Raw genomic sequence first — 13,208 nt, 5'->3', positions numbered from 1 at the left:
TTAATGCTAAATTTAAAGATTCAGAAAGATATTTAAATTTGACACAGAATGCTGGGACCAAATGCTTTCAGTCTTTTCAATCTGACTATTTTCTTTAGCATTGACAAGCATTATTACACATCTTGTGCTTCATGCTCCAATTTATACCTAGTCTAACTTACGTGTCGGTAAATTTATGTCTGACGTCAGTCTGGCTCTTGCTATCCTCTTTTTATTAGATGTTTACCTCACACTTCTATCAAACATATCTGTCACTGAATTCAAATATACTTATTAAAGATAATGTCTGCACTTCCAAAATGGGTGCAATCACCACCTTTTCATTTTCACCTACTTTAAATATTTTTTAAACTATTTCTAACATATCTATCTTTTTTTCCCCTTTTCAATTTTATTTTTTCAGAGTACTAATCTTATGCAGAAAAGTTGAAATATGTTAGTAATAAATTCATAGAAACCTTTTAGAATATTGCAAAATGATGGTACAATTAAGTAAAATAAAGCAGGCTAAGTGATGACCAGGTTTTTCAAATGATGATTGTAATGAGTGGGCAAGTAAAAGGTTACCTGAATGGCATTTGTTACATTCCATCCTGCTTCCCAGCTGGTGATTGGTTTGACCTGGGCTTGTGGAAGGGGAGCTGGGGACTTGTATTCTGGATTCTGGTGGCAAACATCAAGCTCAAAGTTCAGGGGTCCATCTGGTTCCTCTCCCTCCTCACTGTGAGCTCTGTTCAGTTGATCTCTTCTAGCAAAATTCACATGCTCTTCATCAGTGTCTAGGCACCTGTCCCATTTCACTATTCCCCAAAAGAGAGATGGTGTTTCCCTAAAGCGGTTGAAAAGAGATGAAAAAGTCTGCTTCAGGTGAGCCATCCTGAATATTAAAGTAAATCTTTCCTTACATGTCTTTATTTTTTTCAGCAGTTGATCCTTTTGTTCAGTTAGCCTTGATATTGTAGCTATGATTAATGAAGTTTATTGTCCTTGTGCCTGTTTCAAATGCCAGATGAAGAAGTATCTCCAGAGTCTAAAACATACTGGCCGGGGTAGTCTGCAGCGAGATTTAGTAGTCTGCAAGCTGCAATTTACAATTCAAATCCTTTTTTCATTTACCTATGCTATCTATGTAGATCAGTCATTCATGAAGCATCTACAGGTGGCTGCAAGAATCTCTTCCTGGAAATTATGCATGTTTCTAATACAAATAAATAGTTCTGCCAAAAGGAAAAAAAAAAAGTGCTTCATTAGTAACTAGAGTTGATGGACTGACTGCTAAGGAAATGCATGTAAACAAGTTCACTTTTCCAGATGTGAGAATTTTTTGCTGTGCTTTAGTGTCTACAGAGGTCAGTAGAACTTTAAAAATGTTCTTAAAGAAGCTCAAAGTTGCAAGAACAATAACAACAAAAAAGTAGCTTGTTCCTAACTATATCTTATTCACAGTTGCTGGTGACAGTTAGGGGAACAACATAGAGCCGTGATTATATGTTTACTGTATGGAGGTAAATGGTGATACATTATGATTATTCACACTGCAAAATCCAAAAATAGTATTTACTGACGTATCCTCTTTCCTTGCATGGCCAATGGAGCTTGTGAAAGAACGGTAAAGAGAGAGAATTGGTTGCGCAGTTGTAGGATTAATTATGCCCATTTTTTTTTGTTGTTTCCGGTGTCTGCCCTACAATCCTCTTCCCTCTTTGTTTCTTTATTAAGAATGCTGAGTTTTAACAGCTATATTTCTACATGAATAACTGGTACCACACTGCTGATCATGCTGAAAAAAAGTATTTGCTTACAGAGGATCAGAATTTGACCACGTGAGATCAATTACAGTCCTCGCTTGCACTAGCACGTCCTTCCTGTTAGCTGAAATCTCAGGAATTCTCAAAAAAAATTTAGAAGTTTACATTTCTGAACTAGAATTCTGAACTGATGACTCTTCTGCCAGATATATGTGAACTGCAGTCTCACTAGTAACTCTCAGGTGTTGCTCATTTCCAAAATGAAATATCCTTCATGCAGGCCTTGTCTGGTTTTTCTTTTGTGCTCAGGATTAACTAAATATGGAGACAGCCTTCACTGTTCCCTGTTTTATGATCAGACACTGAAATTTCTCTTGGTTTTTTTCATATAACTAATATTCTGAAGCTCTCCCCAGTTTATCCATCAGTTCTAAAAAAACATAAATATTTCAGAAATACTTCTAGTACAGAATTATGTTCCTGTGCCTACCTTGTTCAAGCCTCATCACTGACACCTCTATGTGTTATGTCCATGGGTGTATAGCTGGATGCTCTAGAGTATTTATTTTACACATTGTGAAATCTGCTAATGTTGACCTGAGCTGAACAACAAGTGGCTCTTGCATGTCAAAATATTCACTTATTGGTATTTCTAAGCACCGAAGTGCATGTCACTAGCCATCTCACAAACATATCACGATCTCCTGGAGTGACCTTGAAGGTGCTTGAAAATACAACTATGGATTTTACAGCAAATTTTGACCTCAGTTTATTCCTCCTCTCATCAAAACCATTCCAGTAGAAAGTTTCAGGCAGATTTCTGAGGGGAGCTGCTCTACGATAGGTATATATACTGCTCACGTTAAGTAAACCTGGGAACAATATCTATGGAGTGAAAATAGTAACATAAAAATTACAAGGTTGATTTTCCAAATATACACAGAATGGTCTGAGATACGCAAATGGAACCATGGGAAGTGGTAAACATTAGTATGTATTTTCAGTCTATTTTTAAGCGTTACTTCTGTAGATGTTTACATTTCTGGACAGAAACATTTTGTTGTCATTGACTTTATCTTATGTGAGAGGTATAACCTCATGAGACATAAAATTAGCAATTAAAAAGCCATTTTTTATTAATTAAATACAGATAAGAACCACTTTAGCATCCTGAGGAACTCTATTACATCAAATGCAAAATTTGTTGTTCATTTACAAATGATGCATTACATAAGAAATCCCATTGTTTATCTGATGTTTGTAGAATTTTTTTTTCTGTCTAAAAATCTATTGAGACAGCAATCAGTGATACTTGGTTTTCTGATTTTCTTTGTTTTGTTTTTATATTTTTTTGTTGTTTGGGGTCATCTTTAAGTTTGTTTTTCCTTGCAAGTTAGTCAGGGTTTCTTGCAGCTGTCTTAATCAGGGGAAGCATAAGCAAGTTTAGGAACAGAGAGATACCTCTGGATATAGAACCATTTCATTTGCCTGTACATGGTTAGAGAAGAATTGTCCAGTTTTATCCAAGGTCCTCTGAGAGCCATGGAAAGAATCCCATTTTCAGATCCCTTATTTGTTGGACACAACACATCTGGAAGTCAGAAAAATTAAGTAATAGTTAAAACTGTTATTTTACAGTTACACAAAATAACTTCAAAAATAATGTAAAATCTATTTTAAAAAATAACTTTTAATTGGTTTAAATTCACTGCTGCCCTACTGACTACCAAATTAAAATGCAAGTAAGTTTGTTTGTTTCCAGAAATACCTGAATTTTAATAAAATATTTATGTTAGATATCCCAAGCTTGGTATATTGGTGGGACTATTTGTTTCAATGAAATATCACTATTAATCTCCGACATACAGCATAGAACAGGACAACCCAGATGACCATTGTACAATATTTATTTTTTTTTTATTTGTAATACTGCATAGAGATCTTAGCAGCCACCTTTGGATTAAGTGTCTTAAAATCAAATAGCAGAAGACAGCTTCATTATGAACAGTTTGCAGTTTAACAAGAGAAGACAGACAGAGACTTGGCAATCCGGGAGTCCATCCTTCTTCTTTGTCTACTGCGCATGGATTTTTAATTCTATATATTACCTGCAGCTTTGATTTTTGCAGTCAGTAGGAGAAATTATGCTCCTAGTTACATCACTTTGTATCTACTAGCTGTTTCACTGACATAAATAACGAGCAAACGAAGATATATCAAATTTGTTTTTATTATTGCATTAAAAACTGCTCTCTAGATAACTGTAGCAAATTTCATATTTATTGTTTTACTTTCAGGCCATCAGAAATAAACAGTAAAGGCAAGAAATGAGAATTGGACTCAGTCAAAGGGTAGTCCAGTTTTTCACTTTTCCCATACGCTACTTCTGCTAGACATTCTTGGTACAGATAGAATCATCAAATCATTTAGGTTGTAAAAGACCTTCAAGATCATCAAGTCCAACCATTAAAGATGTTCTGTACCCACACGAGCACATATTCTAAGTTTAATTAAACCTTATGTCTTGTCTTAGGAAAAACTTCCCTATTTATGGTAGGCCTGTAAGTATAGTTATCATTATCCCCATCACCTATTCATCTATTTCTATTTCAGAACCTAAATTAAGATTAAAATTTTCTCCTTGTAAAGCAGCAGACCATTACTGTGGTTCATAAGCTGAATTTCAGGAACAGGAAGAGTGGGTGGATTGGCTTGGAAAAGACATCTTTCTTGGTCAGTATGATTTCATAGTGCAGCTGTTTATGCCCGAGGGAATAGGTCTTCAGAGCTGTCACTTGCTTTGCACATGTTTTTTCAAAATCTATTTGACTGTAGGATTCTTCAGTTATACCCTTCAAGGACACTGTTTCAGAACACCATTCTTAGTCATGAGGCTAGCTGCGACAAATACAGCACTTCTAGATATGTAAGAGATTTTCTCTATAATAAGCATAGAGGATATGCACTGCTATTACTTCCCATAATGGAACAGGTTTACAACTAAAGGGCTTTTTCACTCTTTCCATGTTAATGCGCTAGGCATATGTGTAAACCTGGGTCCAAGAGCATGAAAATTTGAGAGTTAGGCCAAGATGGGTCTGTGGTGAATTCCCACAGAACCCTGAAGGTGTATGGTGGAGTGACCAGGAATGCAAGTACGCTGCTGCGTACCCATGTTGCACAGTTTAGGTACATCCTGGCTATCCCACTCTCCCATTCTTAAGCACAAGCTCAATAGGGTCAGTTTTGGTAAGAAAGCTCTCTTTTGGTATTGGTCTAGCTTTCAGTACTGCCTGAATGACTTTATAAATAGAGGTGACAGTGCAAAATGAAAAATATCTGAAATAAAACAGTGTTCAGTTTGACAGACATAACCAGAAAAAAAATGACAGACTATCCATCCACCCTTTGCCTTGTGTAGGTTAATGGTGACTGAGGTGTGTAATTTTTTTTGGTAGTGAAATAAAGATTTCAGTTTTGGTACTGCGGATCCCTAACACAAATGTTTGCAACATTTTTTCGCATTTGTAACTGATGCTTCTTATGAATGCTCAGGTTTCTTATCAAAATTGATCTTCTCCCAAGTGTTTCTGCCAATTATACAAATTTGGAAAGCAGACAGAAAGAAGGCACAGCACGCAACAAAAGATAATGTTAGTAGTTGATTGTATGTTTGTGGAAAGGTTTCTTCACATTCACTTACATTTATTTCTATGCTTTTGTAAGGTTTTCTGTATTGTTGCTTGCCCTATGCATATTACTCTGACAGCTCTTAAGTAGTTATTCAAAATTATGTTCATGCATGCAAATATATATAAGTATATGACTATAAATATGTGTGGCACTTTAGAAGTGCGTGAAACATAAGGTCCCTCCTCTAAGAAGAGAAATCCTAATCCAGACAGGAAAGAATTAATGTGATATCAATTTAAAACAAAAAGGAAAAATGGAATGGTTAACACTGAACAAATCAGTACTGGAAGGTTTCTTGAAAGAGCTTGATCATTAGCCAGAATTTGTGGAGGACAGTCCTTGTCAGAGGAGGAGATATTCAAAGCCTAAAGGTCATGAAAGGAATTAAGCTAATAGTGAAAGGAAAAAGAAAACTGTAGGAAAGAGGATTGTAAGAAACATACATCTACATGGTGTAACTAGGAGAAAATAAGAACAGGTGTAGAGACAGAAAGGAAACTGGAAAGATCAAGTGTTCAAGGGTAGGATGTCATAGTATGAAGAACTTTGTTACTTATTTACATAGAATATTGCCTAAGTCATGCCACAAAAATCTCTGTATGTAATCAGAATTGTGAAACCTCTTCTATTTCTATTTCTTGCAATAGAGAGAAAGAGAATAAATTCTGGCAATTTTCAGTTAAGGATATTCTGCTGGAAAAAGAAATGTAATTTGTGAGGATCAGAAACAATGTCAAGGAAAAAGGCAGAAAGATATTTCATCAGGAGTGTCTATTTAAATGCATCCCAGAGATGACCCTCAAGGAACATACAGTCTCCAAATCAAGCTCACAAAAGATGCAAATGCCAGAAGCAGGCATTGACCTTAATTCAGGCCATTTGTACACATGCATTATGATGTAGGCTTTAACCATCTACAGCTTTATTTCTTCCCATCAGCTAGTTCATTGAGGAGAAATCACCGTTATCTAGGAATGAATCAGCATTACTGAGCTAAGAGCACTGAGGATATCAAGAAGAGACAAGGTAATCTTGTACCTAATGGAGAAATGTATTTTCTCTCTGACTGCAGCACTGAATTGCAGCTTGGTGAGCTGCACCATGGTTTTCACACGGGTTAATACTGATGGGATTCTTCTGAGCAGCACAGAAATTTTCTGAGCTACTCATTTAGGCCCCTTTCGTATACATACATAGTAGAATAATACAGTTGCTCGTACCGAATGGTTTTTCTCAGCCTAAAACTGGCACCCGAAGTAGGTTAGATGCCATAGGTCAGTGCCATAAAATTGAGTATTTCCACCCTCTGTATATAAGGGAAATCTGGGATCACTAGCTTAGAGTTATATACGTATCTGTATTGTGAAGGCAGATGAGATGAAACCCATGCTATGCATTTCCTGAATTCTCATTTCAATTTGTGAATAACTGCTGCTGCAATGTAGCCCATCTTAGTGCTCTCACCAGATAGTGATTAAGTTTGACATTCAGATCCATCAACATTTTTGGAATTTTTGCTGATATTCTGTGCTTTTGTTCAGCCATGTAAATATATGTAAATGAAAATAATTAACCCTATTGCTAAATGTTAAAGTAGAAAAAATTCACTCTTCTTTTAAAGAAATAATGGCAGGATTTTAAACGTGATTTATTTGGAAGAAGTTTGCTTTCATTGATTTAGAAAGTTAAATGCTTAAATTTCTTAAATTATAGCTTTAGTGACAGTAGGAATTTGATGATTCTGTGTTCAAGGTGTGGTTTTGATGCTGTGCACTCTGTTTTGTATGAGGCTTTACAGTGAGAAAGAGGATTAACAAGAGATTCTGAATAACTGTCTCTTATGTGGAGACCATGCCTTGAGCACACGATAAGATGGGGGTGAAAATATGTGATTATGTGGTAAATGACTATCATAATATTGCATAAATGATCTGAATTAAGATTACAATAGCAAATCATAAATAGCATCCACAGGTCTTCAGCATTGCCTTTTCAGGTTTACTTTTTAAACAGTGCTTGGAATACACCTTTCTGTAGAGATGCGCTCCTTTCATAGAACTAGAAAAGAATCTCTGGTTGGGGGGAATATGCCAAGTGTCTGTCATACAGCTCATGCAGAAACTGTACCTATGCGGTGATTCAATGGCATAATACTTTTACTGGATTGATAAAATTACACAAATTTAAACTTAAGCTTTAGTCACAATGGTTAACAAAATGTTAACTCGGTTTTGGATTTGTTCTGCTGAATTAAAACGACAGTTTTACAAAAATAAATATTTATAATCTAATTTTAGGTTGTATGGTAAAAAAAACTATCAAGCCCAACATACTGCCCTTTAATTTAGCCACCCATATATTAATAGCACATACAAAGACTAATAAACAGTCTGTCACGTCTGAAAAATTTGGTGAGGTAGGTGAGTGGACAGTGGATATATATTAACATCCTCCTCCACTTTCTTATGAAGTGAATTGTGAAAAGGAAAAGATTAACAGTTTACTAATTGGAAATGTAACATCCAGATGAAGTAATCTGCCACTTAGAATGAGGAATAGGAAAGCAATAAAGCATATATACTGGTAAAAGGTGAAGTTGATGACTACAATTCAAATTGAGACAGTCGTTGGAAAAAAAAATTGTCATGATAATGAAGACCAGCAGACATAAGCAATTCCTTATGTAGCACATAAAATTATTATTTCTGCTTCTTTAGAAATAACTGAGATGTACAACATGAATACCATGTTAGATATTTTTGTACATATGTTCCACAGCATAATAGGTTTTTTTTACTTTGCCTTCAGGAAATAAAACGTGTCTCCATCAGAGCTGCAATTTTCTGTGTTTATTTGTAGTCCCACAGGCCCAACTGTATTGCTTTATCAGCAAGTTCTGCTCCCTCAGTTCTCGTCCATACCCTCTCTGTTCAAGTATTCATTCTTTAGAGGAAGAGTTTCTTCACTTATTATATGTCTTCATTATAGGTATTGTCCTCAAGGTGTCCTATACAGGAAGATACAGGTGTAACTTATATGCATGGCATCATTGTCATCTGTGCATTTTCTTTAGTGTTATCTGTCGAAACTGTTACTTTTAGGAGTAGTTGCAGTTAACAGAGAAGATGACTTAGTGTTGTGATGCTTACAGTCATTTGTAAACAAAAATACTCTAATCTCATTCTTGGTGAGATACACTTTAGACCTTGAAGGATGATTAGATGAAACATTAACCTAGTCCTGTGACTTTCATCATGGTCTCTTACATTTAATTTTTTGATGCAAAGTTCAAATATGTAGATAAATAGTGAAATTGCATAGTCTCACAACACAGACATCCATCATTGTAAGCGCATATGAAAAAAGAAAGAACAGCAAAACATATTGTTGTCCTTTGCTCTGAGGTGCTAAACTTGGTTGTATTTTCCAACGGAGATTAAATATCAGCACTTCTCCAGATTAGAATAAAAAGTGTGCAGTAATTAAATCAAAATAATAGAAAATTTTGCAGGTGGTTAAATCAGAATTAGCAGAGAAAACAAAAGGTGCAGAAAACAGCCGAATAGACCTCTGTTGTTCCTTAATATAAAACTACCATGCTCTGCTCTCTAGACTAGAAATGCATCAAACTTCATAGGTGGTTTATCTGTTATGGTTTTCCCCTTCAGCAATGATCTTTCTTCAAAAACTCAATTAAAAACTGATATATTTTATTTATTTTTATCTCATATTTTAATGATTTGTTTTAAAACCATTGCTCCTTTGGAAAGTGACAGTGTCCAATGCCAAGAATAATTTCTGATTAAGTATAAATACCAAATGTGGGGCCATTAAAGTCTCTGTGTTTGAAGAGTTACCATATGATATCTTCACAATATTTTCATATTTTGTGCAAGTACTGGTCAGAGCATGTGAGTAATGAAATAGTTTATTCATAATGGGATGATAGAATAACTTACGTCAGAAGGGACTTCAGGACGTCTCCAGTCCAAACGCCTACTCAAATTCAGGTCAGCTGTGAGGTCAGACAGGGTTGCTCAGGGCACTTTGCAGTTGAGGCTAAAAAATTTCCGAAGATCGAGACTACACAACCCATCTGGGTAACCTGCTCCACTGCTGGACTGTCTTCGTAGGAAAAAGCTTCTCTTTATAGCCATTCTGAACCTTTATTGTTTCATTTTTATGCCTGTTGTCTCTTTACTTCCCATCATGCACCACAGCTAAGAGCCTATCTTCATCTTCTTGATAATCTCCCCATAGGCATGGGAAGGCTGCTGTTGGGCTCCCCCTCTCCCCAGAACCACTGGAGCCTTCCCTTTTCCAGACTGAGCAAGCCCTGCTCCCTCAGCCACAGGCTCATGTTCAGTTTGCTGCCCACTGGGACCCCCAAACCCTCCCTGCAGAGCTGCTCCCCAATCACCTGATCTTCTGATCACCTGATCACCCCAACCTTCCTGATCCTGGAAGTGTCATTTGCTGCTTAAACAAGTACAGGTCTCTGGCCGCTACTTCTCTTGGATAATCTTTGCCTTTGTCTCTGCAGGATCTCTGTGAAGATCCTGTTGATCTTTTTCACATTCTCTGACACAGCACAGTCTGCTCACCTTCTCCTGTTGGCAATACAGGTCCTCAGCCAGAGCACACCCCTGCAGGCAAGGATGTCATCTTCTGTCCCAGCCAAGGGAGAGATACCAGGCCCTTCCTGTAGCCCCAGATCTGGTTGGCCACATCTGCCCTTCGGAACTCTGTGTCTAAGCCTCTGCTGTACCACTTAGTTGCTCCAGCTGATGCTAGGGACTGTGCCTTGTGGCACATGCCCAGGTTTATTGAGCAGACTTGTGCTGTTTTAAAGCAGCCTTCCAGCTCCTTTCCATGCACTCTTCTGCATGAACTACTGTGTCTGTTAGCTACTACTTGCTGCACTGTAGGCATGGCAGTAGGACCTTTTGCTAGCACTAGCTCAGTGGGTGTTTGACACTCCATCATCAGGAGTCAGTTGCAGACAAAAGGTCTAAGCACCTTTTGAGCAGAAAAGACATTTTTACAGACCAAGTTTGCTAGAAGCAAAAGGCTCTGGTACCTACACTTTTCCAGGAGCAGGCACCCCAAAATTCTTAGACAAATTCCAGGAAGTCCTCTAATCATCCCAGGCAATAAAAGCCCAGGAACTGACGTCCAAAGTGTTGTGTCAGTTGGCTGCCTCTGTTTGCGACACTCCAGGCAAAGGAGGTGAAGTTTAAATAAATGAATATTACTTGTATAGCCCTATAATGCCTGTTTTTTGAGTAAGAGTGAATGTTCTGCTTTATACTTTACTGGAGGATATAGTATAAGGCATCCAGATAGGTAAATAACTTTACCTGTCAAGAGATTTATTTAAGCTAATTATCACAAAGGGGATTTGTTTCTTCTACACGAGGAGAATGCCTGAACATTCTGCTTTTCTTAACGCTGTTATAAAAGTTGTGCGGAAGACAATGTTGAGAAACTCTTCTCCCACATGAAACAACTAATATGGTTTCTCTTAAGCAGACCATTATTAATTGTTTTCAGAACTATTTCAGAAGATTGATTCATGCATAAAAATGCATTTAGCCAAGGATTTCAAGTTTCAGCAACTCAGCTTAAAAAAGCTTTATAATTTTCTTCTTGAAGAAAGATCTTTAATTACATTGGAGCAATAGAGTGGGATTTATGCATATATTCTAATTATGTACTACTAAAACTGAAAAGCTCTTCGTTAAAACCATGTGGAGAAAAATCAGACACATGCCAGCACTTCATTACTGAGAACTTAAGAGGAATTGTGTGGTGGCTTATTATCAGCATTACATAAATAGAAGGGCACTCTACATATTGCATATGTCGACACAGTCTTTTTAGCCTGAAAAATAGGCTGATTTTGAGAAAAGAGAAGAGGATACAAATTAACTTTGTTAATTAAACCAAAGCAATTAATTCTACATGTGATATTAACACCTTACTACCTGTTTAGTAGAGAAAGCATAATAATAAACATGTTCTTTCTAAGTTAAATCTGTATATACGCATCCATGCACAGATATATATGGAGGATATAAGATAAAAAATCAAGGTTCATTCAACCACAACCTATTTAGATCTAAGTAATCATCAAATAATATGGTTAGCTTATATAATCATTCTTAAGAATTACATGCTTATAGCATGAGCAGAATATATGACATGCTTTCTGTTTAAACATAAGCTTTTATGATGAAGGGTTTTCTCATGTTGTAAACAAGAACAGCTGGTGCACAGGCTGTGTTACAACACACTGTAATAGTAATACAATAGACTTATTGTTACTTCTAGAATCATGCATAAAGAAGTTATTCATATTTTAAACACAGAATTACTGAGCACGTCTTGCTAAATTGCAGACTCTCGTGAACAATTCCCTTTGAGTCACAAGCACGTGATTTTTCACTTCTTGGGGTCAGTCCATAAGATGATAAAATAATTAAGACTCATGAGGGGTTTGGGTATGCTGACTCAAAATTCATAGAAAGGAATTGAATAGACTCTGAATCTGAGCAGCTAGGGGGGATAGCAGTAGAGGTCAGAAATCAGAAAAGAAATAACAATGTGTCTCTATAGCGAGTCCCTCTGCTGAAACTCACATTTGGCCAACTCCTGCAGCTCACTCTTTGTTATCAAGATCCTTTATATTATACATCTACCCGTAAAAAAAGATATTGCTGTATATTCTAAGTGAACCAGCTCATTAAATGTAAAGAGAGTTGACATAGTGGTTTGATTACGGGCAAGATTTCTTGTTGCTGAGTGTGTAAAATACCTAGCTCATTATTTGTTAGGTAAAAAAGCATCCTAAATTATGCATAACACACATATCACTGCATGATTAAACAACATAAATAATTTCCTAATATTTGCAATATCTCATTTCTACCTCTATTAGTGAGTATTTTCAATGAGAGGTATTACTGAATTTTTATAGGGTAACTTCAAAGTGGGACAAGTATGAATAAGAGACTTCTGCTACCATCAGTTCCAGTCTTCTGTTATTATGGACAAATTTATTGTGTAATCTGTTTCTTAAACTGCTCAAATTTTATTTTAATCTCCTAAGGTTTCTTGTCTAAATTATTCCTATGAGAAGAATCACAGAATTACAGAATGGCTGATGTTGGAAGGGACCTCTGGAGGTCATCTGGTCCAAATCTCCTGTTCAAGCAGGGCCACCTAGTGCCAGTTGCTCAGGACCGTGTACAGATGACCTCTGAATATCTCCAAGGATGGAGACTGCACAATGTCTCTGGACAACCTGTGCCAGTGCTTGGTCACCCTCACGGTAAACTAGAGCTTTCTGATGTTCAGACGGAACCTCCTGTGTTTCAGTTTGTGCCCATTGCATCCTGTCCTGTCATTGGGGACTGCTGAAAAGAGCCTGGCTCTGTCCTCTTTGCACCCTCCCTTTAGGTATTTATATATATATTAATATGATACCCACCTCAGCCTTCGCTTCTCTAGGCTGAACAGTCACAGCTCTCCACGTTTGGCCTCACCAGTGCCGAATAGAGGGGAAGGATCACCTCCCTTTGACCTGCTGGAAATGTTTTGTCTAATACAGCCCAGGATACCATTAGCTGCCTTTGCCACAAGAGCGCATTGCTGGCTCATGTTCAACATGGTGTCCACCAGGACTCCCGGGTCCTTTTCTGCCAATCTGCTTTCCAGCTGGTGGGCCCCAGCATATGGTGGTGCATGGGGTTGTTCCTCCCCAGG

At 37.1% G+C, this 13,208-nt stretch overlaps 1 protein-coding gene across 1 annotated transcript in view; it reads right to left on the bottom strand.

Moving 5' to 3' along the window:
* The window catches only part of LOC134513745 (vesicular inhibitory amino acid transporter-like), a 74,153-nt gene extending 73,277 nt beyond the window's left edge, over positions 1 to 876 (bottom strand). The window contains exon 1 of the mRNA XM_063330908.1: positions 568 to 876. Within this exon, the coding sequence (XP_063186978.1) occupies positions 568 to 876 (309 nt within the window). The remainder of the gene's footprint in view (positions 1 to 567) is intronic.
* Positions 877 to 13,208: the final 12,332 nt, after the last annotated feature.

This window comes from Chroicocephalus ridibundus, chromosome 3 (genome assembly GCF_963924245.1).
Source record: "Chroicocephalus ridibundus chromosome 3, bChrRid1.1, whole genome shotgun sequence".
Taxonomy (NCBI): domain Eukaryota; kingdom Metazoa; phylum Chordata; class Aves; order Charadriiformes; family Laridae; genus Chroicocephalus; species Chroicocephalus ridibundus.
The sequence above is the reverse complement of the archived record's forward strand: the minus strand, read 5'-3'. Positions and strand labels throughout refer to the sequence as shown.